Source organism: Jaculus jaculus, chromosome 7 (genome assembly GCF_020740685.1).
Source record: "Jaculus jaculus isolate mJacJac1 chromosome 7, mJacJac1.mat.Y.cur, whole genome shotgun sequence".
Lineage (NCBI taxonomy): Eukaryota > Metazoa > Chordata > Mammalia > Rodentia > Dipodidae > Jaculus > Jaculus jaculus.
The window spans coordinates 34680824-34707709 of record NC_059108.1 but is presented as its reverse complement, the minus strand read 5'-3'; the positions used below and the strand labels follow the sequence as shown (position 1 = coordinate 34707709).

Here is a 26886-nt window from a genome sequence, read left to right as displayed (position 1 = left end):
AAAAAAGCACTGACATTTATACACAATTGAAAATAACTATATTCCATTGTTTTTGTTTTACCTTACAAACTATGGTATAAAGTTATAAGTCTATATTATCTCTTTTTTAAAATTCTTCAAGGCAAATAGACTATAGTGTGTTTATTCATCTGCCCTTTAAAAGCAACTTCTGAAAATATTAATAGTCCAAAAGATGCAATCACATGTATTTAAAGATGAAAATTGGCAATATTGAAAATGACTTCAAGGTATGCTAAAAAGTCTCCTAAAGTATCAACAAATATGGACATAAGCAAAAGAAGGCAATTTCAATATTATTTTGGGTCACTGGATTTGCATAAATAAATATGGAATTATTATGCCCCATATGATGTTAGTAGAGAATCAAAGTATTTTTGTCACACCCCAAAAATTTATTGGTGGGGTTGGGTTGTTTCAGAAAATGACTCATAGATATAGGAATTCAATGGTTTTGAAAAATGAAGTACTGTGGTTAAGTCTTCAGTCTGTACAAAGTAATCTGGATGTTTTAGAACCTAAGTAAAAAAGACATATTTGGTATGTCACCTCAAACTAAAGGTTTTATTACAAGGGTAAGAAAGTTACTTTGTCTTTGAAGAAAGTTTTGCTATGCAGATGATTGTTTGAAAATATGATTGGGAATTTTTCTGTTAAGTGAGTTTAAAAAATATTTTATTTAATAATTTGAGAAAGAGAGAGAGGGAGAAAGGAAGAAGCAGACAGAGAGAGTGGGTGCACTAGAGCCTCCAGCCACTGTACACAGACGCAAGTGCCACCTTGTGCATCTGACTTATGTGGGTGCTGGGGACTCAAACCTTGGCCGTTAGGCTTTGCAGGCCAACAACTTAACTGCTAAGCCATCTTTTCAGCCCTTAAGTGAGTTTTTTTTTTTAAAACTGAGAACAAAGAAAGTGAGCTATCTATAAAAAGCTCTTATCTTGAGACTATATGGAGCAGGAAAGGAAATGAGGGCAGGAGAATAGAAGAGAGGAGAGGTTGTAAGAAGAATGGATAATACTATGCCTCACATGTATATATAAAATATTACAGTGAACACCCTTAATTAGTACAATTAGTATGGTTCATAAAACACTTTTTAAAAATATACTCTTTGACACATTTTTCCACATCACCAATTATATGTCTCTTCAAAACACAACATTGCATTATTATTATTATTTTTTTTTTTTTTGAGGCAGGGTCTCAGTCAACCCCAGGCTGACCTGGAATTCACTATGTAGTATCAGGCTAGTCTCGAACTCACATAAATCCTCCTACCTCTGCCTCCCGAGTGCTGACATTAATGGCATGGACCACCACATCTGACAACACTCATTGTGAGTGTGTGTGTGCATGTGGTACAGTTGTTTGTAGAGGTCAGAAGACAGCCTCAGCTGTCATTCATCTTAGCTGCTACCTACATCCATTCATCCATCTATCATGTCTGTCTCTCATCATCTATGATCGATCTATCCATCTACCTATCTATCTATCTATCTATCTATCTATCTATCTATCTATCTATCTATCTATCTATCATCTTTGAGATATAGTATCTCACTGGCTTAGAGCTTGCCAAATAAGTTAGATGGGCTGGCCATCAAGCCCCCGGGTTTCCACCTCTCCGGTGCTAAATTACAATAGTGCTTTACCATGTCTGGGTTTTTTTGCATGCGTTCTGGGATCAAGCTCAGGTCTGCATTCTTGCCAGGCAATCACATCACAGACTATGCCATCTCCCCAAACCAGAAAACATCAGACTATCTAGCAACCATATCATCCTGCAGTGAGCTTCGAGCTTTGGTCACTGAGTTAAGCCATATCAGAACCATTAACATTTTTGTGGGAAGAAAATTTTAATCTGTGTAAGTTCTTTCCATTGAGAATTTTTAGTTGCTTTAAGCTCTTTTATATCACAAGTTTACAAAAGATACAATATCTGAGTTGCTTACAAGAACTGGTATCAGGAAAGAGAAAAATAAATCAGCCTCATTTCAAAGATTACCTCTGCCAACTGAAGCATGAAATTGAAAAATTGTGTATGGTTTAGTAGGCACAGCTAATGTTACATAGCTTACATGTATTTATTTTAAGAAGTAGCCTATCCAGTTATGACAGCCAATAAAATGTAGTATTGAGAAAACTACCTTTAAATTGACCTCCACATATTTCTAAGTCACTGTATAACAGAGTTGAACAGTATTTTTAAAAATATTTACCATATTTAATAACACGAGTCTCCCTAATATTACCTAAAATGATTTTTAGTGAGAGAAGATTTATGTGTCATTAATAAATAAGAAATAATTTTATTTTTATTTAAAATATTTTAAATGTTTATATTCTAAATTTTATTTAATATTGGTTTACCTTTATATAATTTATTATTTTTTGTTTGTTTGTTTTTGCTTTTGCTTTTCAAGGTAGGGTCTCACTCTAACTCAGGCTGACCTGGAATTCACTATGTAGCCTTAGGATGGCCTTGAACTCACAGCGATCCTCCTACTGCTGCCTCCCAAGTGCTGGGATTAAAGGCGTGTGCCACCACACCCGGCCTAAGTTTTTATTATTACTTTTGATAGCTTCATGATACATTTATACCCTGCATACCAGCTCTATCATTCATTAGGACAGACCCCTTCCTATATACACACTGCACACCTGGATCTTGGTGCTAATTTATTTCAAAGGTTTTCTTTAGCTTATGAAAGGGCATATTTAATATATATTCAAAAAGGTTGTGTGGGGGAGTGTATTTCAGGATTGCTTTTGCTTATTGTTGCCATAACTCCCCTGGAGGAAAAAGAAATATCCAATTTTGCTTTCTAAACTAGAAATGCAGTTTGATGGCAAGGAACACTGAGCCTCGGCAAGTTCCTGGAAACATGAACACCAGAAATAAAGAAAATAGAGAAGCAGGACTTTTATTTTTACTCACTCCATTGACCATCAGGAGCACAAGACCGTTGTCAGCCGGTGTTCGGACTTCTATGTCAAAGCGAGTCACCTGACCAAACTTCCCTCTCCTTGTGATGTTCCTCACCACAGCGTAGCTGGAGCCATCGAAGAAGTAGCTGGCAGCGCGACTCTGGGTGAAGGCCAGCTTATCTCTGAGGTGCAGATTCAGGATAAACAAACACTATAGTTTCAGTTATGCTTTTCACACAAGATTCCCTTAACTCATGACAGAGCATCTTCCATTGACCTCTAATAGTTAAGCGAAGTTCTGTTGTTTGTATAAAAAAATGGAAGTACTTATAAGTAAGTTAAATGACTTTTTACATCAGTTTGGTGTGTGTGTGTGTGTGTGTGTGTGTGTGTGTGTGTGTGTGTTATGCATCATGTGCAAGTGTGGGGCATGCTCTGAATGTGCAGATGCGTGTGCCCTGTGTGCACATATGCAGAGGCCAGAGGACACCAGGTATCCTCCTCTATCATTGTTCTACCTTATTTACTTGAGGCAAGGCCTCTCCCTGAACCCAGAGCTGCTCTGCTGTTTCCCACTGGACTAGCTAACGAGGCAGCCCCAGAGACCCTTCTGTCCCTCTGCCCTGCTCTGTCCTGGGGTTACAGGTGTTTGAACCACATCATGCTTTTGACATGGGTGCTGGGGATTGAACTCAGGTCCTTACGCTTGTGTAGCTAGTGAGCATCTCACTCGCCCCCGATGAATTCTTTTCACTGAATTTTTTTCTGTGTTCTACATAGGAGAATAGTGGGTCTCTGGGGAAACCCTGGCTCAGGGACACTAAACTATAGCCTCAAACAAATGAACACTTGAATCAAGCTGGCCACGCTCACCAGTGGCAGAGGCATGGTGACAGTGCCATTTCACAACTGTTTTCCTCAAAGAAGAGGTTGAAAGCCCACAGAGTGACTCACACTTGCCTTGTCAGGTGTCCTTCCCTGACTGACAAAGTCATCAGTGTTCTTAACTTCACTCACCTGGCACAGGGCACCAACTTGGAGGGATCCAGATTATAGATGTGCTTAAAGTTGTACAAGCTGACCACATCACTATTTAGAGTGGCCAGCTCTAGGCAGCCTACGTAGCCAGGCAGGTTTAAGCTGGCAGGGAGCTGTGCAACACAAGAAATAAAGTTAATTAGCTCATGGTCACATTTCACCCAGACACTACAGTACAGGAAATGAAGCTAACTGCAAGTCAAGGGCCATCTTTCCAGACCAGAGTGTCCATCAGCTCTGCCAAACCATTTAAACAATCAGTGACTTGTCAGGGGGTATTTGCTGAGCATAGACTATATACACTATATATGCCAATCAATGAACTCATGGAAAAAATCACAATCCTCATGTGCAAGGCCGGAGAAAGTGAGAGAGTAATTCTCAGAGAACATTAAATAATGTACCCATAGCTGGTAAGCAACAGTCTTGGAATGGAAACTGTGGATTGACTTTTCATCTCTCTCTGAGGATTCACATTCTCCCCAGGGTCCAACCCACTCTCATCTCAGATACTTTATATGGGCCTATGTTAGTCAAGGTAATGGTTTTTGATCTTGCTATGTGCAACGTGAAGCTGGTTATCTTTTGTAGCAGGTAACAATTACTACTCGTGGCATATTAATTATCTTTGCACTTATCTGAATGAGGTTAGTTGATCTTTGATGGTTAGCTCTTATTTGAATGTATCTGATGCTAAAAATATTGGTAGGAGAGACCAGAGTTAGGTCCAGAGCTCTTCAAGTGAGATCAGGGCCTCCCCACAAGTCATTGTACATGTATAGATTTATAAGACAATCACTACATAGTTACACGAAGCCAAAACAAAGCTGAATAGCTTACTTTGAAGTTTGCAGGGACTCCACCAACGTAAAGCACAGTGTCCTCGGGGTCCAGGTCCAGCAAGGAGTCATCTCCCGAAAACTCGCCCTTTTTAATGAACTTCTCCTCTGCTGTGCTGCTGAGACTCGGCACTGTCAAAAACACCTTTCCATGTTTCCCTACCCTGGCGAGACAAAGGGTTTACACTCTTTCAGCCTGACGATTTGTAGAAAATGACGTCATAAGGTCCAAATGCTAATGTCCCTTCATTATAAAATTGGTAATTGGATTTTATCACACTAATTAGCACTTACGGAATGTCAGCTATTAAAACGATGGGGGAAAGGACATCTTTTCTTTTTATTTTAAAATAATTTTTAAAATGTTCGATTTTGTTTATTAGAGAAAGAGGGAGGCAGAGATTTTTTTAAACTAAAATTTCATTTTTTAAAAAATGAACTCATGAATTGCCCAGGGGGAAAAACTATTCTATTAGATTGCTATTTGGAAATGACCGTTTTTCTTTTCTTTCTTTAAAAAATATTTTATTTATTTGAGAGAGACAGAGAGAGACAGAGAGACAGGGAGAGAGAGAAGACAGAATGAGTGTGACGGGGCCTCTAGCCACTGCAAATGAACTCCTGATGTATGTGCTGCCCTCTCCCACAGTCTGTCCACCGAACTCATTCCTCTTTCCAACTTGTCCCTCTTCTGTGGGAAGTTTCCTTTTGCAGAAGGTGCAGCTAGTGGGGAAAACTCAAGACGCACCAAAGTGCTGAGAAGAACTGACAGCTACATGCTTAGCACCAAATGAGACAATATTTAGTATTTTTCTTTTTTTTTTTTGCATGTTGTGTGCATACACGTACGCATGCATATCTGTATGCATGTGGAGGCACTCACACACACGAGTGCATGTGAGTGTGGAGGCAAGAAGCCAACCCTGGCGAGGACTTCTCCCACTCTTTCTCCACCTCACTCTTTGTCACGACAGGGTCTCTCACTTGAATCTGGAGCTCACGCATTTAGGAGACTAGCTAGCCCGTAAGCTCTAGGACTCTGCCTGTTGCTGGAACTGAAGGTGTGTGCCACCATGCTCTGCATCCCACTTGGGTGCTGGGCATCCGAACCAGGTCCTCCATGCTTGCATGGTGAGTGCTTTGCCCAGAGTTGTCTCCTCAGCCCAGAAATTCTCTTCTTTTTTCTACCGTTTCCTTCTCCACTCAGGTATTTGGGAATGGAATATAGTGATAATTGAAGAAGAAACATGTTTAAAAGGAAGAAAATGCTATTTATAACATCCACTTGTGTGTGTGTGTCCAGTGAATTTCTTACGCGACGTGTACAGAAGCTCTGCACCACCGACTCACTTTACCTTTCGATCTTGACAATGCTGAAGTAAGCGGGCCAGGAACTGACGGGCTTGGAGTCCAGGGGAATCTCCACATCCTTGGTTCCCAAGTTATAAACGTACACCAGGTTGTCATTTTTGATTGCAAGACCCATATACTCTTTTTTGGCCTAAAAAATGTCGAGCAGTCACTCAAATAAAGTTCATATCAATGAGCATCATCTATTTTTATTCCTTTGAAGCGTAATCACCAATCCAAATGCTGGGGACACATTAGCAGTTTGGGCCTGAACCCAAAGTGGCTGCTAGACTGCGCAGGGGCATCATGGGGCTGTGCCCCTCCTCTGCCCCGTGTGCTCTCAGTGCCTCCCTAACGCTGCCAGGCTGGCCTACAGGCCCAATGTACCCTGACAAAACCAATCCTTATGCATCTCCTAGGAGGATTCAGCGTCAAATATAAACAGGCTGCTGTTAATCCATAGGCCTTTCAAACGTGTTGTTCAGACTCATCAAAGTTAGCAATGGGGCTTCTTTCTAGAAAGCAGTCAAAGAAATATTCCACACAGATGAGGAGTCTCTTTCCCTTGAAACACAACTTTCATCTTGCCATTAAAGTGATTCCCAGCCTTTCATTATCAGAATGGGAACGAGTTTTCCTTAGGTAGCTTTGGTTAAGGCAGAGGAAAAGTGGCCATCCTTTTCAATACCATCCCCCCTTCAAGCACGGTGCTCTTACATTTTTGCTTCCGAGGTAGAGGACAAACTGATCTGTGGTCTCTGGCCGCTCGGGCTGCTTCACAGGAGGCTTCATGTACAGACTGAGGGATGTGAAGGCCTTCAGGTCATCCACGCTGGTTTTGTGATGCACTTCAACGGCGGACTGGCCATCGAACATCATGGAGACCTGGATCTGGAGTTACAAAGTTGTTCCGTTAACAATGCTCGGCCGAGAGGGGAAGACTACTTTCCCACAGTTCTCAACACTCTCCCTCCATTCCTGAGAGGGACCTCTGAGCTTCACTGCTTTATTATTTATTTATTTACTTATGTATCCCCACTTTGTTGGAGAAATGACTCAAGGCAAGTTACAGCACAATAGTTTACAGTGGGGCAGAAAAAAACTAAAGTATACAGGGTTACTAAGTAGGTCCAAGGAGAATAAATGTGAGTTCAAAATGAGTTATCTACTTAGGCTGAGTTAAATAAGCAACCTGAAGGGACGCCTGGTCAAGGCATATAATTTACAGTGCCTGTGAAATATATAAAATTATTCATTGCTAGAATAACTATAACTCCTTTCGAGTGCTAATACAGCTGAAACTTTCTCCTCAAATAGTACAGGATGAGGCTGTGAGCAACGTTCTGACCATGTCCACAGCCTGGAGTCTCAGCACAGCTTTGTGGCTTTGAAACTTGGCTGTGCCACTTAATAACTAGGTACCTGTGAGCAATCAACTCAGCTTTTAGTCTCTGCTTCTGTAAAATGAGCAAATAAATAGGCCATCAGAATGAAGATGTTTCCCAGTCCCTGGCACTAACGTTGCAATAATTGTAATAAGAATGCCCTTAAGATGCTTCCTGTGGGCTGGGGAGAGGGCTCAGTGGGGAAGGGGCTACAGTGCATGGATGGGGACCGAGGAGGTTGTATACTTCCATGCTGTGGGGGTTTGAGCCAGGTGTCCCCATAAACTTAGGTGTTCTGAATGCTAGGTTCCCAGCTGATGGAGATTTGGGAACTAATGCCTCCTGGAGGCAGTGTATTGTTGGGAGCAGGCTTATCGATACTACAGCCAGTGTCCCTTTGCCAGTGCCTGGCACACTCTCCTGTCACTATGGTCCACCTTATATTGGCTAGGGGGTGATGTCCACCCTCTGCTCATGCCATCAGTTTTCCCTGCCATCATGGAGCTTCCCCATTGAGCCAAAATAAACCTCTTTTCTTTTTCCCCACAAGCTGCTCTTGGTTGGGTGATTTCTACCAGCAATGTGAACCTGACTGCAACACATACTCATAAAAAAACAAGGCATTGTAGCATTCCTACTGTCTTAGCACTGGGCCAGTAGAGACAGGGAATCCCTGAGGCTTATTGGTTGGCTAGTCTTACCAAATTGGTGAGCTCTAGATTTAGTGAGAAAGGCTTTGTCTAAAAGAATAAGATGGAGAGCCATAGAGGAAGACACTTGACAACAGACTCTGGCCTCTATACAAGTGCACCACATGCATGCATACACCATACAAATACACATGCAAAAAAAAAATGATGTTTCATGAAATTATTCTCACAAAAGCATCATAGCAAAGCACAATTTCAACACTATCCAGGAGGCCCAATGAGGTATGCTGACTGGATCTGACTCACGAGGGACTTTTAAGGTATTCAGCAGTGTGTATACCCATGCTGTCTATACAAGCCTTCCTGAATAGTTAAGATACATTTACATCCATTACTGTTGATCTGGCTATGTGGACAATCAGGAAGCTCAAGATTCTACTCTCAAGTAGAGCACAGCTCTCCTCTACAGCCAGATGAGTAGAGATCCCTGCACCTCAGTAAACGTACAAGCAGTGTGTGGGATTGAAGTTTCTGTGGAAACTCAGAGTGAGAGGGACACAGGTCTGCATGGAAAGCACCTCATTTTGGGGAGTTGAATGAGATCAAAAGCAGGGCACAGTCTCTTTTTAGAAAATGCCTTTTTGATTGGCACCCCTGTGTTATACTCCATACAAATACTGTTATAAGAAAGCATCTCATAAACCTGGCTTTTACAATACCCCCTGAACCTCCTCTTTTAGAGATATACAGTCTCACTCCATGGCCAGGGTGTCCTTAAACTCCCTCTGTAACTTGGGATGGCCTTGAACTCACAATCCTGCCTCAGCCTCCCAAGTGCTGGGATTATAGTATGTGCCATACACCCAGCTTAAAATGCTACTTTTCAATGTGCCTTCACTGAGGTATCCAAATCAGACAGGATCAATTATGATATATCACTAAAAAGTTGGCTATATATACCAAGAATAACCACCATCATTACAAAATAGTTGATATTTTTATTGTTCTTTTGTTGTTGTTGTTGTTTTGGTTTTTCAAGGTAAGGGTCTCACTATAGTCCAGACTGACCTGGAATTCACTATGTAATCTCAGGGTGGCCTCGAACTCACGGTGATCCTCTTACCTCAGCTTCCTGAGTGCTGGGATTAAAGGCGTGTGTCACCATGCCTGGCCCTAGTTTCTTGTTCTATCAGTACCTAGGAGCAATCCTTTGCTCAGGGCAATTCTTTTTTATTACTTATTTTTGTAGTACAAGGGATTAAACCCAGGACCTCCCTCGTGCTAAGCAAGTGCACTCCCACTGAGCAATTCTTAAATTCAGGGCAATTCTTAACTTGAGAAAATAAAACTACACAATTTGGTTGTGAGAAATGAGGCTGGTCTATAAGTCAATTTGCAGAGAGATCCAAGAAGAAGCCCTTCTCTGTTGTGCTGAAAATGTTAATAACTGTGCCGGGACATGTTCCAGCCAACGCTGGCTCTGGGTATCTTGCTGCTAGGTTGTTTCTGAGACAGAATCTCAGAACAGGGTATTTCTTTAGCCTGTGACTCCTCAGTTAGGCCTGCACGGTGACAGAGAACAACTCCCCATAATGCATGCTGTAAGGGAGAACCACCTGAAGAGGTGGGACAGAAGGGAAAAACTATTCCACATCGCACGCACACTAACACAGCTGCTAAAAATGAGCAATTACAATGCTGAGCTCAGTCTTTTTAGTAGGGCTAGAGGATTTGTTTTGCTTAGGAGCTTTGTTGAGTAGAGCTCCATGGTTCTTATTCATGGAGAGCTTAAAAAATGACAGGTGTCGAACCTTTATTGCTCTGAGGTTGGGACCAGGGGTTGGTTTAGTTTATGTATGCATTCATTCTTTTGATGGTTCCTTTTGAGACAAGCGTCTTACGATGAGGTCCTGGAATCCACTACGCAAATGCCATTTCTCAGACTTGCTATGATCCTCCTGAGTCTACCTTGAAGCTCTGGGACTGCAGGCAAGCATCTGCTGGTCTAATTTTCAAAGCAGCCCATGTGACTCTAATGATGGACAGAGGAGGAAGTTCCCGGGTTCCAGAAGCTGCTGAGGTCTCATCATTCCCAAGTGCCTGCTGACACCTCTGACCACATACCTTGCTGGCGACACTGCGGGTCTGTGCAATGAGCTCTCGGATCCTCTGGATGCTGGCGGAAACGTTGCTTGCAGGCCGCTTCTGCTCAACAGTGCGAAGCTGATCCAGGAGCTGGGGGACGACTTCTGTGAGATTTCTTACTGCAATAAGAAACGAATGGCTTCAATAGGTATCTCAAAGCGAAGTATATGTCAAGGACAAATGAGACAGCAGGTCACTATTATCTCTGGTAGAACTATAGGAAATCATTTTTTGGTATTTTTTTAATGAGAGAGAGAGAATGGGTGTGTCCAGCCACTACAATCAAATTCCAGACTCGTGTGCCATCTTGTGCACATGTGTGACCTTGAGTGCTTGCGTCATCTTGTGTGTCTGCCTTGTGTGGGGTCTGGAGAGTCAAACATGGGTCCTTAGGCTTCACAGGCAAGCGCCTTAACCACTAGGCCATCTCTCCAGCCCTAAGACATCAATTTAATCCTTCAAAATTAATAGTAAAGGACAAAGTACAATGTATTCCTATTTGGTGACATTTAGTTACAGATCAATTACACACTGATTTATAAATAGAATGTGCAACACACCAACTTCTAATGGACATTTGTGAAGGGCTGGCTCCATGACCAACAGGCGGAAGTTCCTTTAATCGTTCAGAAGGTTTGCACTTGCATTGCTAACATAAACAGCTCTAGCAGGTGGAAGTGGCTTTCACTGGGTAAATGGAGGTGCAGGAGCTGTTTTCCAGGATGTGTGTGTGTATACCACACTGCTGATGCTGCTCCTGCAGGCACAGTGGGAATAGAGTTTGATGAAAGAAACCAACAACCCCCAGTAAGGTGGCAGGTGTATGGCAGTAAGAATGGGTAGGCTTGGATGATGGGCCCAGGCGAGGGTGATGCTTCAAGCAGGTCACACGTTCATTTTTAGATCTGGACCTCTTTCTGGAGAACAAAACCTATGGATGGTTAGGAGATGATGGGGCAGGGGACAGAATAAGAGGAAGGGCCTGGGGCCAGGCACACACTGCTCCTCATCCAGCCCAGCGCATGCTCTCCCGGGCTTGTGACTGAGCGATTTGCATTTTTTGTTTTGTATTTTTAGGAAAATGTGATGTACACATGGGAAAAAGCACACGTTAAGGGGATACAGTTTGGTGAGAGAACTTCAAATGATGGCATGACCTTCTCCAAAGTTTCATGGACTGTACAGTGCTTCTTGAAGCATGGTCCCCAGGCCGACAGGATCAGCTTCCCAGGGAACATATTGGAAATGCACATTCTTTGGCCCATCCCAAACCTACTGCATGAGAAATTCTGAGAGTGAGCTCTAGCCATCTGTTGAATAAAGCCTTCCAGGGCACTCTGGTACACAGGAAGGTTTGAGAATCACTGGTCCAGAGAATGAATATCTTTTGGAGAGGACCTTGTCACTGAGCATTAATAGTTGGGCCACAGCAAGGCTCCTCCAAGAGCCAAACTAAACTCAGGCTCATCCTAATGTTGCAGGGATACATTTTTGCCTTTGGAAACAAGGTATTCCTCCAAGGCAATGGCTACCCTTCAGGAAGAGATGAACACCTATTGCTACTGCACTGACTGACATGGAGGTACACGTTGTTGGGGTCACTGATCCAGAAGGCATGTGATAGTCTAGTGATCACTGAAGATGAAGGTAACCTCAAGCACAAAGGGAGCAAACTGCTTCCCATCGAAACATGTATAGTGTTTCATGGCAATTTTTCAGCTACGCAAATCGCAAAGTTTCCACACGATACCTGCATCTCGAGCGGAGTCCACTGCAGTGTGATACGCAGAAGAGTCAAAACTCTGAAGGTTCTGTGACCAGTTGCTGAGATTATCAGCCATTGGGGCAGTGACCTGCTGGACCTCCAAGGTCGTCTTGTTAGCCTCTCCAATGACCAGCTTGGACTGCTGCAGGCGCTGATGAGCGTCCCCTGTGCACAGAGCAGAGGGACAGTCATTCCACACAGCAACAGAACCCTTACTGGAGTACATCGCCTCCATTTAACTCCCAGAACCCAACAGACCTTGAATTCTGTTATGTTAAAGAAAATGAGGACCACTAAGTATATGATAACTGATGTAATTGAATATTCTCAATGATTATAAACAGTATTTACAAACGAGCTTGTAAGACTCTGCAGTCTCATTAAAACCTAGTATTTTACTTAAAACATTTTAAAGTATAAATTACAAAACATAAAAATATCTCTTCCTTTAAGGGAAAGTATCCTCATGGAACAAACATTTTTGCCATAAAAGTGATGCTACCTTAGCACAGAAGTAAATTAATAAGAAAAGGTAATTTTACAAAAGAAAAGCAATTTGCAGAAGAATTTCAACATTAAAATCTCCTTTTTTGTTCAAGAATTATTACATTTAAAATATAGATAAAATAAATTCACAATAAGAAATTTTGTCCAGATGATGAGAATATTGTTGACTTTTTCTCTTTTATATATTTTCATATCTCTCTATAAGGGTCATGTGTTATTTCTATTATTAAGATGTAATTAGAAATCACATAAATCACTGTGATATAACATCAGGGACTTCTGTGTAATTTGTGTGTGTGTGGTGTGCAGGTTTGTATGTGTGCATGTTTGTACATGTATGAGCACGTGTATGTGCAGATGCATGTACATTTGGGCGTAGAAGCCAGAAGTTGACATTAGGTGTCTTCAGTCTCTCTTAATTTTTGGGGACAGGGTCTCCCATTGAACTTGGAGCTCATCTATTAGCGAAACTACTAAAACATTTGCCAGAATCCTCAGGGATTTCTCCTGCCTCAGCCTCTCTAACACTGAGGGTACAGGCATGTGCCATCACACACAGCTTTTATGTGGGTGCTGGGGATGTGAACTCAGGAACTCATGCTTGGGTGGCAAGCACTTTACACACTGAGCCATTTCCCCCAGCCCCTAACTTCAAGTTTTTAAAGTGAAGAAACCTTTCATTTAACCTTCCATGCTTAGGACTCTGATGAATGGGGACTGAGTTCTAGATCTCCTTCCCAGACCAGACCAGCCCCAAGGTTCAGTGACCCCCCGCCTGCCCTTGCCCAGGTTTGCTGCCCAGAGCCCAGCAGGCAGCGTCCCTCCTCAGTAGTTCTGACAAGGCTTGTCAGTGCATGCCCGCGCCTGGCCAGCGCTTGAATACTGAGGCACTGTAGCTAAGAACTGCTCATTTCTGCACAGCCTGCACATGCAGCCTCGGTGTCTTAGCTGTAGTGATGCCCAGGGAGGCCCGTCTACTTCCAGTCTCAGCTTTGTAAGGTAACTTGAGAGCCCCACCTTAGGCAAGGTGCACACTCTTGCTTCTCTGTTTGGTTTGTTGATCTCCCTGCTTCTATGATAAGAACAATTTGACGGATAACAGAGGGAAGCTGTTTATAAAGGCCCAGGTAACCCAACAACCCAATTAGGGTATACTGTTAGCAAGGATGGGTATTCATGAAAGTGGGTTCGCACGCAGTATAAATGGCACGATCCCATTACAACACATGTGCACACAGGCCCGGAAGAAAGACGGGCAGCAAATGCTCTCAGATTTAAAGCTCACTTCTGGGTAATGTGATGACAGCCTTTTGGTTTACCTTTTTGGCTTTGTAGAACAAATCTGGGATCATGACAAACATTGTTATGCCATCATAAAATAAGTACTAACTTATGGAAAGATTGACAAGAGTCGCCTAATCCTCCCTCCCAGTCAACACGCACATGAGACTAAGTTCTCCGTGGGAGCCTTACCTCGCTCTGCTGCCAGGAGTCGCTTCACAGCATCATTCAGTCGGCTTCTCAGGGCTCCCTTCCTGGCGAGGGCTCCACCCACACGCCTGCTGGTGTCAGCCATGGCTTCACCATCGCCTGTGGAGAAGCAGCGGAGAATGGCACCCAGTACGTAAAAGCAAATTCCTATCTCAACCAAGAGATGTTCTGACTTCTGTCACAGAATGTCCTGAGTGCTCTGAGCACAGATCTGGATCACATGGGTTTGCAGACAACCCGTAACATAGCACAGGAGTGACCTGTAATGGCATGATGCTAACTTCTTTAAGAAATACAGCAGGGCTATTATTGCTAGTGGCACCCAGCAGCTCAGCTGGTAAAGAGCTGAAAATAAATTTGTCTGTTTATAAGATGCTGATGGGGCACACACAAGAGCATCCTTTTCTCAGTTCTTTCAATAAAATTCTAATAAACATTAGTATGTATCTAGAGAGACACAAGCTTGATGAATTTCCCCACAGGGAGCACAAAATACAGCTTCATCCAAGCTATGAAAACAAAACAATAGGAGCACTCGCACAGCTCCCCAGGACCCCTGCAATCACCCAAAGATGACCACATAGCTCCCTGGGAACTCTCTGGATTAGCCTAAAATGACCACTATTCTGAGTTGTGACTCCATCTGCTGTGATCTAGTTTTGGTCTTCATTGAAAAGACACAACAAAGCACTGGAATCTTTTTCACCTTTGTTTAGATATTGATAGTGTAATAAATCTTGCTGTCTCATAGTTCACGTCTTTCAACTTTGTTCTTATTCTTTAAGATTGTTTTGGCTATTGGCATTTTGCTGTCCCCGATGAAATCCCAGAACTGGACTATCTACACACACACACACACACACACACACACACACACACACACACACACAGCTATGTATTATAGCTGGCATTGCATTGCACCACTAGATCTGTCTGTCAGAATTGCCAATTTTACAAAGTTCCATCTTTCCTTGGATATGGTACTTATTTTTCCTTTAAATGTAAGCTCCTACTTAAACCTTCTTTTATTTAGATGTGTTTGTTAGCATATATTAATTGTACAAAATAATTTTGGCAGTGTACTGTAACCTTATACATAAGACTCTTAGTATTATTTGTATTGCAAATGGTGTTTTAAAATGTGAATTTTCAGGGTTTTGTTTTGTTTTGAGAAAGAAAGTTAGAGGCAGAAAGAGAGGGAGAATAAATGGGTGTGCCAGAGCTTTCAGCTGCTGCAAATGAACTCCAGACATGTGCGCCCTCTTGTGGCATATGTCCAATATTGTGTGCTTGCATCACTGTGTTTCTGGCTATGTGGGACCTGGAGATTCGAACATGAGTTGTTAGGCTTCACAGGCAAGCACCTTAACCACTAAAGCAATCTCTCTAGCCATTTTATTTAATTAAACTGGATTTGGGAGATGGCTCAATAGGTAAAGTGAATGCCATGCAAGCATGATGACCCAAATTCAGATCTCAGTACCCACAAAACCAGGAATGTCGGTATGTGCCTGGAAACCCAGTGCTGAGGAAGTGGAGACAGGTGGATGGATACCTGGGCCTTGCTGGCAAGCTAGTCTAGGCAGTGAGCTCTAGGTTAAGTGTGAGTTGCTGTCTCAAAAAAAAAAAAAAAAAAAAAAAAAGGTGGAGTGTAACTGAGAAAGAAACTTGACAGCATTGATCTCTTGTTTCCCCATGAATGCACACCCTCACACATGTATGCCCCACAAAAATAAACATGCATACCCCCACACACATGCATATCACACACATATGTTCATACAGAAAAATTAAGCTGCATTTTTAACTGCTGAGCCATCTCTCTAGCCCTTTAAGCTAGATTTTTACCAGCTGAACTGGTAATGGGGATATCCTTACTTTGTTTATGGTCTTAGTGGAAAGGCTTTTAGTGTTTATTACTAATAAAGTAATAAAATTTCGGAATGTCATTTTATTATTTATGAGATTATGGAAATTTACTTGGCTTTGCTAAGTGTTTTTTCTTAAACTTTAGATGGGTATTGTTTTGTGAAATGATTTTCGGGCAGATAGTGAGATGTTCTTATAAATTTTCTCCTGTATACTGTAAATGTGGTAAATTACAACTGATTTTTTAATATATTTATTTATTTGAAAGCAGAAAGCAATCAAGAGAAGAGAGAAAGACAGAGAGAATGGGTGTGCCAGGGCCTCAGCTGCTGCAAACAAACTCCATACACATGTACCACATTGTGCAGCTGCCCTTTATGTGGGTACTGGGGAATTGAACTTGGGTTATTAGGCTTCACAGGCTAGTATCTTAACCATAAGCGATCTCTCCAGCCCACAACTGACATTAAATGTGAACTCTTGGAATAAGTACAGGTTGTTCATCATATTATCATTTCTATATGCTAGATTTGATTCACAAATATATAACACATATATGTGCACATGTGGCCTTGAACTCAAGCTGAGCCTCCTGCCTCAGCCTCCCAGTGCTGTGATAATAGATGTGAGCCATTATGCATGGCTGGGTTTTTAATATCTTGATGTACAATTTTTATATCTGCTTGTAAGAGTATTGAAAGTATAGTTTTCCTTTTCGATATGTGCTTTTCCAGCCTTGGTATTTAATTTTGCTACAGAACAAATGGGAGAGTATCTGCTATTTCTCTATTTTCTGAATTTAAATAAGCATAATGCCATTTGTTCTTTAAATATATGAAATAATTCACTAGGGAACCTGGAGGTTTCTTCATGGGAAGTTTAATTACTGATTTTTTTTTTTTTTACACATCTGCATGTGCATTCAGTTCCACCAGATCTTATACTCTTTGTGTATAAACTTTGATGCTTTTTTTCTTATAAATTATTCTTGGGCTGGAGAGATGGCTCAGTCACTAAAGGCACTTGCTTGCAAAGCCTGATAGCCCAGGTTTGATACCCCAGTACATACCTACGCCAGATGCACAAAGTGGCACATGCATTTGGAGTTTGTTTGCAGTAACAGAAGGTCCTGGTATACCCATTCTCTCTCTCTTTCTGTATACATGTATATCTCAAATAAATAAACAAGTAAGTTATTTAAAAAGGCTGGAGAGAGCTGAGTGTGGTGGTGCATGCCTTTAATCCTAGCACTCTGGAGGTAGAGGTAGGAGGATCACCATGAGTTTGAGGCCACCCTGAGACTACATAGTGAATTCCAGGTCAGCTTGAGCTAGAGTGAGACCCTAAAAACAACAACAACAACAACAAAAAAAAACCCAAAGGCTGGAGAGATGGCTCAGCAGTTAAGGTATTTTCCTGCAAAGCCTAACCATCCAGGTTTGATTCCCCAGTACCTACATAAAATCCAGATTACAAAGTATTGTAATCATTTGGAGTTCATTTGCATGGCTAGAGTCCTAGTGTGCCCATTCTCTATCCCCCACCTCCCCCTTGCAAATAAATAAGTTAAAATATTTAAAAATTAAAAAATATTTTTGAAAGTATGCTTGGATTGGAAGAATCAATATTGTGAAAATGGCAATCTTACCAAAAGCAATCTACACCTTTAATGCAATCCTCATCAAAATTCCAATAGCATTCTTCATGGAAATAGAAAAACCAACCCTAAAATTCATTTGGAAGCACAAGAAACCTCAAATATCTGAAACAATTATAAGCAACAAAAATAAGGCTGGTGGTATCACCATACCTGATTTTAACCTATACTACAGAGCCACAGTAACAAAAAACAGCATGTTACTGGCACAAAAACAGGCATGTAGATCAATGGAACAGAATAGAGGACCCAGATGTAAGTCTGGGGTGCTATATCCCTGATCTTTGACAAAAATGTCAAAAATACTAAAAAGACAGCCTCGTTAGCAAATGGTGCTGGGATAATTGGATATGTATTTGTAGAAGGATGACAATAGATCCTTATCTCTCTGCATGTATAAGAATTATGTCCAAATGGATCAAAGACCTTAATATCAGACCTGAAACTCTGAAACCGCTAGAGGAAAAAGTAGGGGAAACCTTTCAACACATTGGTCTTAGCAAATACTTTCTGAATATAACCCCAGTTGTTCATGACATAAAACCACTAATCAACAGCTGAGACCTCATGAAATTACCAAGCCTTTGCACAGCAGAGTACTATGAATAGAGCAAAGAGGGAACCTACAGAATGGGAGAAAATCAGAGCCACAGGTCGGGTCATGATACACAGAGACATTGCCTCCTACTCATAACAGATGGCTGATCCCACAAAACACTACCCATATTTCATAACAAGGAGGGTCCCTGGGAGGGGGCAGTCAGGGAGGAGGCTAACAATGGTACCAACTTGACTGTATTCACTGAGCACAAAACTAATAAAAAAAATAAAAATAAAAGAATGGGAGAAAATCTTTGCCAAGTATTCACCTGACAGAGGATTAATATCCAGGATATACAAAGAGCTAAAAAAACCCTAAATAATAAGAAATCAAACAACCCAATTAAAAATGGGCTATGGGGGCTGGAGAGATGGTTTAGCAGTTAAGTGCTTGCCTGTGAAGCCTAAGGACCCCAGTTCGAGGCTTGGTTCCCCAGGTCCCACGTTAGCCAGATGCACAAGGGGGCGCACGCGTCTGGAGTTCGTTTGCAGAGGCTGGAAGCCCTGGCGTGCCCATTCTCTCTCTCCCTCTATCTGTCTTTCTCTCTCTGTCTGTCACTCTCAAATAAATAAATAAATAAAAATTTAAAAAAATGGGCTATGGAACTAAATAGAGTTCTCAAAAGAAGATGGCACATAAACATCTAAAAAATGTTCTACATCCCTAGCCATCAGGGAAATGCAAATTAAAACTACTTTGAGATTACACCTCACTCCTGTCAGGATGGCTACCATCATGAAAATAAATGATAATAAATACTGGTAAGGATGTGGAAAAAGAGGAACCCTTCCACACTGTTGGTGGGAATGCATTCTGGTCTAGCCATTGTGGAAATCATTGTGGAGGTTCCTGAGACAGCTAAACATAGATCTACCATATGACCTAGCTATAACACTCCTAGGCTTACACCCTAAGGACTCATCTCACTACCTTAGAGATATTTTCTCAACAACATTTATTGCTGCTCTACTCACAACATCTAGGAAATGGAGTCAGCCTAGATGTCCCTCAACTGATGAGTGGATAATGAAGATGTGGCACATTTATACAATGGAGTTCTATTCAGTGGTAAAGAAAATTGAAATTATGAAATTTGTAGGAAAATGGATGGATCTGGAAAGGATTATACTTAGTGAGGCAACCCAGGCCCAGAAAGCCAAACATCCTATGTTCTCTTCATATGTGGATTCTAGTTATAAATAATTGGACTTCTATGTAAGTAGGAATAGAACTCAGTAGAAGAGGCCAGTAAGCTAGAAAGGGGATATAAAGGGAATAGAAAGGGAGGGAGGGGGCCTTAATAGGATGGTACTGTATATATGTAAGTAGAAGACCAGATTAATGGGGATGGAAAGGCCTAAGTGAGGTCAGGGGAGGAGACTGAGTAAAGGAAAGGTGGGGGAGGGCTAATCAAAATCTAAGAGGGTATAACTAAGTCATATGAAAGCCTACTTTTTTGGACAATCGAACACTCAGGAGCCATAGATTGTTACTAGAAAAATTTCAGTGCCAGGGATGGGATCCCTTTCAGTGAGTTGTTGGCCAGGGAGTTTCCTGATGCCCCCAGAACTTTACAGCCCATTGCCAAGGCTCCTGGTTTCCCATCAGAAATAGATGGTAAGACCCCATTGCTGAAGACTCCACATACTTGGGCTGCAAGGTCACTGAGAACTCCTGCTGGAACTAAGCTGAAAACCTCTTCTATGTATACAAGCTGACAGAAAACTGAAGAAAGCTACGCTGCATGCATTTAATGGGAGAGAGAGAAATCACCAGTGGAGATACTCAACAGTGGACACTGCAAGCCTTAAATTTGGCCAGCCAAGCCAAACAAGCCAATGGCTACAATAATGGCATGTCTGTTATAGGAGAAACCAACTGTTCTCTAATTGGAAAGGAGAACTGCTCCTTGGGAGGGAACACATGCCTGGTACTGAAAACCTACAACAGGGGTAGTCATGAGCCCCAGAGGCATAACACCTGCTGGTATCTGGCTAAATGTATATACTATGCTCACCATACTGCCCGATAAGCACTTCTCTTAATATTCATACCCATGTATTAAAACTACTCTCATTTTGGTTAGAGAAGCTTCTCTTTTCAGATGGCGGTGACTTTAGGATGACTCAGAAGGCACCATAGTGCTGAGGAGAAGTGACAGAGGAGTGCTCAGCACTGAAACATCTCTATCACACCTTCCAAGGCTTAGGGTCCATTGCAGAAGAGGTGTCAAAAATAATGTAAGAGCCAAAGGAAGGGTAGGACTCCTTACAGTGTGCTCCTCCAGACACAAAATGGCCTGGATATCCATGACCTCACAGTGCCTGACACTACCTATACAAGGCCATCATAATAGGATGAAAAGATGCTGACATCAAAATAAAAGAGAGACTGATTGAGGGGGGAGGGGATATGATGGAGTGTGGAGTTGAAAAGGGGAAAGTCGGGTAGGGAGGGAATTCCCATTGGTTAATGTCTATAATTATGGGAGTTGTCAATAAAAAAAAAGTGTGCTCGGGTCACAGTTCCTAACCAGAGGTCATCTTTGAGCAAACCCTTAGCAAGTCATGATGTTGTATTTCTATATGAACTTAAGGATCAGTTTTCCCAGTAATGTAACTACCTTTGTATTATGTTTATTTCCAAAGCATCAGAAAATCCACTCCTACTTGACAGTGAAATACTTGTCACATTTCTCTTTACTCTCTTTCTTCCTCTCCAGTAGGCTTGTGAATGTGTGCTCACTTTTCCACATCCAAGAGGCACTTTCTCTTTTCTGTTTTACACTCTTTACTGTTGTATTTTGTGCTTTGTGAATTGTTGTTTAGAATGGACACATGCCAGGTGGTATTTAGTTGGCTCTGACATCAAGTACAGTGTATGTGACCTGGAGTAAGTATATATTTATTGTCCCCAGGATCCAGAGAATTTCCCAGAATTCACAACACAGAGGACTAGCCACTATAGGATGATAGTGAATTTCCCAGAATTCAAAGGATGACTTACATATAGTTTTTACTTTTATTGGACTTCCTCTTCCTCTTTTTATTTATTCATTTATTTTTTAAATTTTATTTATTTATTTATTTAACAGACAGAGAGAGAGAGAGAGAGAGAGAGAGAGAGAGAAAGAGAAAGAGAGAAGAGAGACAGACACAGAGAGAATGGGCATGCCAGGGCCTCTAGCCACTGCAAACAAACTCCAGATGCATGTGCCCCTTGTGCATCTGGCTTACGTGGGTCCTAGAGAATCGAACCTAGGTCCTATGGCTTCACAGGCAAATGCCTTAACTGCTAAGCCATCTCTCCAGCCCAGTCTTTTTTATTTATTTTTAAATATTTTTATTTATTTGTAAGGAGATACGAGAGTGAGAGATAGAGAACTCGAGGGACAGTAAGAGAATGGATGTGCCAGAGCCTTTTGCTACAAATAAACTCCATGAGCACGTGCCACCTTGTTCATCTGGCTTTATGTGAGTGATGGGGAACTGAGCCTGGATTGGTAGACTTTGGAAGGAAGTGCCTTTAACTACTAAGCTATCTATCCAGCCTTTTTAGTTTCTGTTTTCATATGGTGATATAAAAATGTTTTCAGGTCCTGTTTTTGGGCCACTGACTACTTAAAGGATTGCCCTATCTATTTTTGTCAAGAGTTTGGAATTCTTGATAAAAATGAGAGGAACAGAATCTGTTCTGTGATAGATGTTCGTAAGAAGAAATGTTTCATTAAAAGTTTTTTTCTGGGGCTGTAAAGCTGTCTTAGTGGTTAAGGCGCTTGCCTGTGAAGCCTAAGGACCCATGTTCCACTTTCCAGATCCCATGTAAGCCAGACACACAATGGTAAGGCAAGTGCAAGGTCGCACATGCCCACTAGGTGGCACAAGGGTCTGGAGTTTGATTGCAGTGGCTGAGGTCCTGGCGTGCCAATTCACTCTGTCTCTCTCTCTAAAATAATTTTTTTTTAAAGTGCTTTCTGTTGGGAGCTACTGTTTTACATAAACATTTTTAGTAGATTCTTTTAAACAGTAGTTTCTTGAGTTTATTAAAGATTTTCAACTCTTTGGTATAGCTAATAAAAGAGAAGTAAAGCTGAAATGTACAGACTATTCATCTCAGAAGGTCATTCTGAAATGAAGACATAGTAATCTGAAGTAACAATATTACTCAGTAGATGACAATGGTTTAATTTGAAAAGTTGGGGCTTGGGAGAGAGTTCAGAAATTAATGTCCTTGCTTGAAAACATAAGGACTTGAGTTCCATCTAACCCTAATTCTTTACTGCTAGTAACTTGCAAGAAAATATGTCCAGGATTAGATTTATAGGATAAATTAAGAGTACAGAAGCTTAACAGCATTTTAAGTTCCTTTGTTTACTTAGAAAATAACAGTTGCTTTGGGAATTAGTTAGGCATTCAGAATATGAAAAACTAAAGGCTTTCATTTTCTCTGTACAGAAGCTCTTTGCAAAAGGGAAAAAAATGCACGGTTGACTTGAGATTAATTGCTTTGATAAAATTTCAGGAAGTTTTTAGTTTCAATGCAAGCCTTTGTTTTTAGGTGTTTAGAAGTAGACAATGAATTTCCAACTCATTAGTCAATGCTCAAATGTCTAGAAATGAGTTCGCTCCTTCACGGGTGAGCACCATTTAATGAAATTCTCTGACCATTCAGTCTTTTAACAGTAACTCTTGCAATTGTAAGTGAGCTACGGTGACTTCACTTTCCCCTTTCCCATCCCATTATTAGATGTGCTTCAGTAGCAACTGTAAACCTTGCGTTTGAAAATGCTTCTTGCCATATGGTCATTTAGTTTGTAACCTTTGACTATAAAACATGAGCTATGAGGCTGGGGAGATGGCTTACTGGTTAAGACGCTTGTCTGTGAAGCCCAAGGACCTAGGTTCGATTCTCCAGATCCCATGTAAGCCAGATGCACAAGGTGGCACACGCGTCTGGAGCTCGTTTGCCGTGGCTAGAGGCCCTGGCATGCATATTCATTCTCCCTTTCTCTCTTTCCCTCCCTCTCTCTGTTTCTAATAAATAAATTAAAAAAAAAAACATGAGCTACAAGAAAGAATAGGCAGAAGCCACATGGTGGGCACCCTGTCTATCTAACTGGCTCACAGGGGACATCTACTCCTCCAGAGAACCATGGAGAGGAATTTCTGAGTTGCTCAAGAGAAGTTAAAATATGTACAGCATAGTTTTAGTGTTGTCTACTTTATGATCTTACCTCCTCCTTGAATATTGGTACAATGATGTTCCTATTAATTAATCAAGCTATTGATTAGCAAGAATATCCATCATATGTTGGATAAATACGTTCCCACAGTATTGCTACATGGAAGTTGTTTTGAAACTACAATTTCAGTTCACTTTTTGCTGTTTCATGACTTAATCCTAAGTTACTGATGGTGATGTTATTTATTTTATATTTCAATTTTAGAAATGTCCATCTACATCTATGAAATGAGGGAGGCAGCTACCCATCAGGAGGAAGGGAGGAAGGAGAGACATGCCCGTCTACATCAATGAAAGGAGGGAGGCGGCTGCCCATCAGGAGGAAGGGGAGACATGTCTGTCTTCATCTATGAAGGGGTGAAGTGGATACCTATGAAGAAGGAGAGGCATGTCTGTCTATATCTATGAAAGGAGGGAGGCGGTTAGGCATGAGGAGGAAGAGAGGAAGGAGAAGCTTGTCTGTCTACATCTATGAAAGGAGGGAGGAGGTTACCCCTCAGCAGGAGGGGAGGAATGAAATATTTACTAGAAGCTGCCTTCGCCTGGAGCTCTCTGGCTTGGTGGAGGAGGTTGTCGCTTTCGTCCTTGTGGTAAATGATCTGAGTATCAATCCCACTCACAGCCTGCAAGGCAAGAGGGAGGAGAGCATGAGGGTGACAGTGGAGGACATGCCAGCTTTCGGTGGCTGTAGGATGCAAAGGGCACTGTCTATTTGGTAGGCACTGAGTAAAATTCACATAGCTTCATTTTTATAGCTCTTTCTCAAGGCCAAACGTGGACTTGAGAAATGGTAGCCTTGGCATTTTCAAGGTTAAGTGTTTTTTTTCTGGAAAATTAAGCAAAGCCAGAATAGGACTCTGCCAAAGGCTCCAAAAAGTGCTTGTCACTTAAGAAGTTGCTCGATAAATAACTTTGGGTTGAAACAAATCTAAATGCATGCATAAGACATCATCTCTGTTAGTAGAAAATAGTTATAAATTGTTCTCTTCAGGGACTTTGCCTCCACCCGGGGGGTGGCCACCCCTTCCCCCACAGCAAAGCAAATGGACAGACTTGTCAAAGGTACCCCCATTTGCTGACCAGGTGCCACGCTGGAGGAACTGAAAACTGAAATCTGCATGGCACATTTTTTTTCCCCTCAGTTCCCCTGGTCTTTTGATATTTTTAAAAATATAACTAATTGATTAATTGATAGATAGAAGGAGGATGGGTGCTTCACGGTCTCCAGCCACTGCAAACAAACTCCAGACATGTGTGCCCCCTTGTGCATCTGGCTTGTGTGGGTCGTGGAGAATAGAACCGGGATCCTTTGGATTTGCAGGCAAACGCCTTAACTGCTAAGCCATCTCTCCAGCCCTCTTTTTGATATTTTTATTTTTCATTAAAAAGTCAATAGATAACATTATAAAACAGGATAGTCATTGATTTTATATACATATAATATGTATATATATATAATATATACACATATATAATATATATACACACACACATATACACACACACACATACACATGTATGTACCCTCATATGTATAGGTGACATGAAGGGCTGGAGAGATGGCTCAGTGGTCAAGCGCTTGCCTGTGAAGCCTAAGGACCCCGGTTCGAGGCTCCACTCCCCAGGACCCACGTTAGCCAGATGCACAAGGGGGCGCACGCGTCTGGAGTTCGTTTGCAGAGGCTGGAAGCCCTGGTGCGCCCATTCTCTCTCTCTCCCTCTGTCTGTCTTTCTCTCTGTGTCTGTCGCTCTCAAATAAATAAATAAAAAATGAACAAAAAAAATAAGTGACATGAAAACAAAAAGGGGCTTTCTGAAAGAAGGAAAGGGACCAACGTGGAGGGCGGAAGGACGAAGGATGGAGGACAGTGGTAGAGAATACAAATAAGAGCATGGTACAGTGACATCTTATGTCTTAAAAAAACCCCAAATGTGTTTAAAAAATAAAACATCAAAGTAGGATGAGGCAATAGATAAATGAACCTTAAGACAAAGCAATACTCACATCGCCGATCCGGTCAGTGATATTCAAAGCGAGTTCTGCCGTCTCATTGGCTTCGCTGACAAAATTGGCAATATTTTCATAGACGTTTGATGCGTCCAGGGCCTTCTGCACCAGACCATTCATATCTGAACTGTGTAAATTCCTGTTAACAGACAAGTGGGTCATTTCTCTTTACTTCCTTTGGGAAACGGGACTACTTTCAGGGTGGGACATGGATGCTTCTGCCATCATGGTGCCTCCTTCCCATCATTCAAAGCCCCTGTCTCAAGGTCCTCTATACAACTCCTCTGTGCTGCGCCCGGGCTCCATCCACCTTGGCTGGCCCGTAGCTGTGGCTGCCCGGCAGGAGCTGCTGCAAACAGGATGTGGCGTTTTAAAACAGCCTCCTCTCCCCACAAGCAGTAGTCATTTCCCAACTGCACAGTGACTCCTGTTCAGCAACAGAAGTGAGGCTCAGAGGGATGCAGAGCTTGCCAGGCCGTACATTGGTGTGTTAGGTTTTGCATCATTCCTCAGACAGCCCTGGCCCAGCCTACCCCAACCCTGCCCTTCCATGCCATGATGTCACCTATGCCCTTTGATCTCACCTATGGCCTTCACATCATGATCTCACTTCTTCCCTTCACACCATGACCTCACCTCTGCCCTTCACACCATGTTCTCATCTCTTCCCTTCACCATGAATTCATCTGTGCCCTTCATACCATGATCTCACCTCTGCCCTTCACACCAGATCTCACCTTTGCCCTTCATAGCATGATCTCACCTCTGCCTTTCACACCATGATCTCACCTCTGCCCTTCATACCATGATCTAACTTCTGCCCTTCATACCATGATCTCACCTCTGCCCTTCACACTATGATCTCACCTCTGCCCTTCATACCATGATCTCACCTCTGCCCTTCACACCATGATCTCACCTCTGCCCTTCATGCTGTGATCTCACCTCTACCCTTCATACCATGTTCTCACCTCTTCCCTTTACACCATGATCTCACCTCTGCCCTTCATACCATGATCTCACTTCTGCCCTTCAAATCATGATCTCATCTCTGCCCTTCATACCATGTTCTCACTTCTGCCCTTCAAATCATGATCTCACCTCTGCCCTTCATGCTGTGATCTCACCTCTACCCTTCATACCATGTTCTCACCTCTTCCCTTTACACCATGATCTCACCTCTGCCCTTCATACCATGATCTCACCTCTGCCCTTCACACCATGATCTCATCTCTGCCCTCCATACCATGATCTCACCTATGCCCTTTATACCATAATCTCACCAATGCTCTTCATTCCATGAACTTGGCTTTGCTCTTTCTGGCCTGGGTTAGGTTCAGTGAACATTTATCCATCATTGTATGTTACTCTCACATACAGGGGCTAATGCT

The 26886-nt window shown here is 42.0% G+C and overlaps 1 protein-coding gene across 2 annotated transcripts in view; it reads right to left on the bottom strand.

The window, feature by feature from the left end:
- Lama4 (laminin subunit alpha 4) overlaps positions 1–26886 on the bottom strand; it is a 153352-nt gene that overhangs the window by 27149 nt on the left and 99317 nt on the right. For both annotated transcript variants that reach the window (XM_045154001.1, XM_045154002.1), the window contains exons 14-23: positions 25493–25634; positions 24014–24110; positions 14102–14218; positions 12107–12286; positions 10336–10475; positions 6894–7067; positions 6182–6327; positions 4828–4990; positions 3967–4100; positions 2960–3131 (exon numbers count right to left, since the gene is read on the bottom strand). In XM_045154001.1, coding sequence (XP_045009936.1) covers positions 2960–3131; positions 3967–4100; positions 4828–4990; positions 6182–6327; positions 6894–7067; positions 10336–10475; positions 12107–12286; positions 14102–14218; positions 24014–24110; positions 25493–25634 — 1465 coding nt within the window. The remainder of the gene's footprint in view (positions 1–2959; positions 3132–3966; positions 4101–4827; positions 4991–6181; positions 6328–6893; positions 7068–10335; positions 10476–12106; positions 12287–14101; positions 14219–24013; positions 24111–25492; positions 25635–26886) is intronic.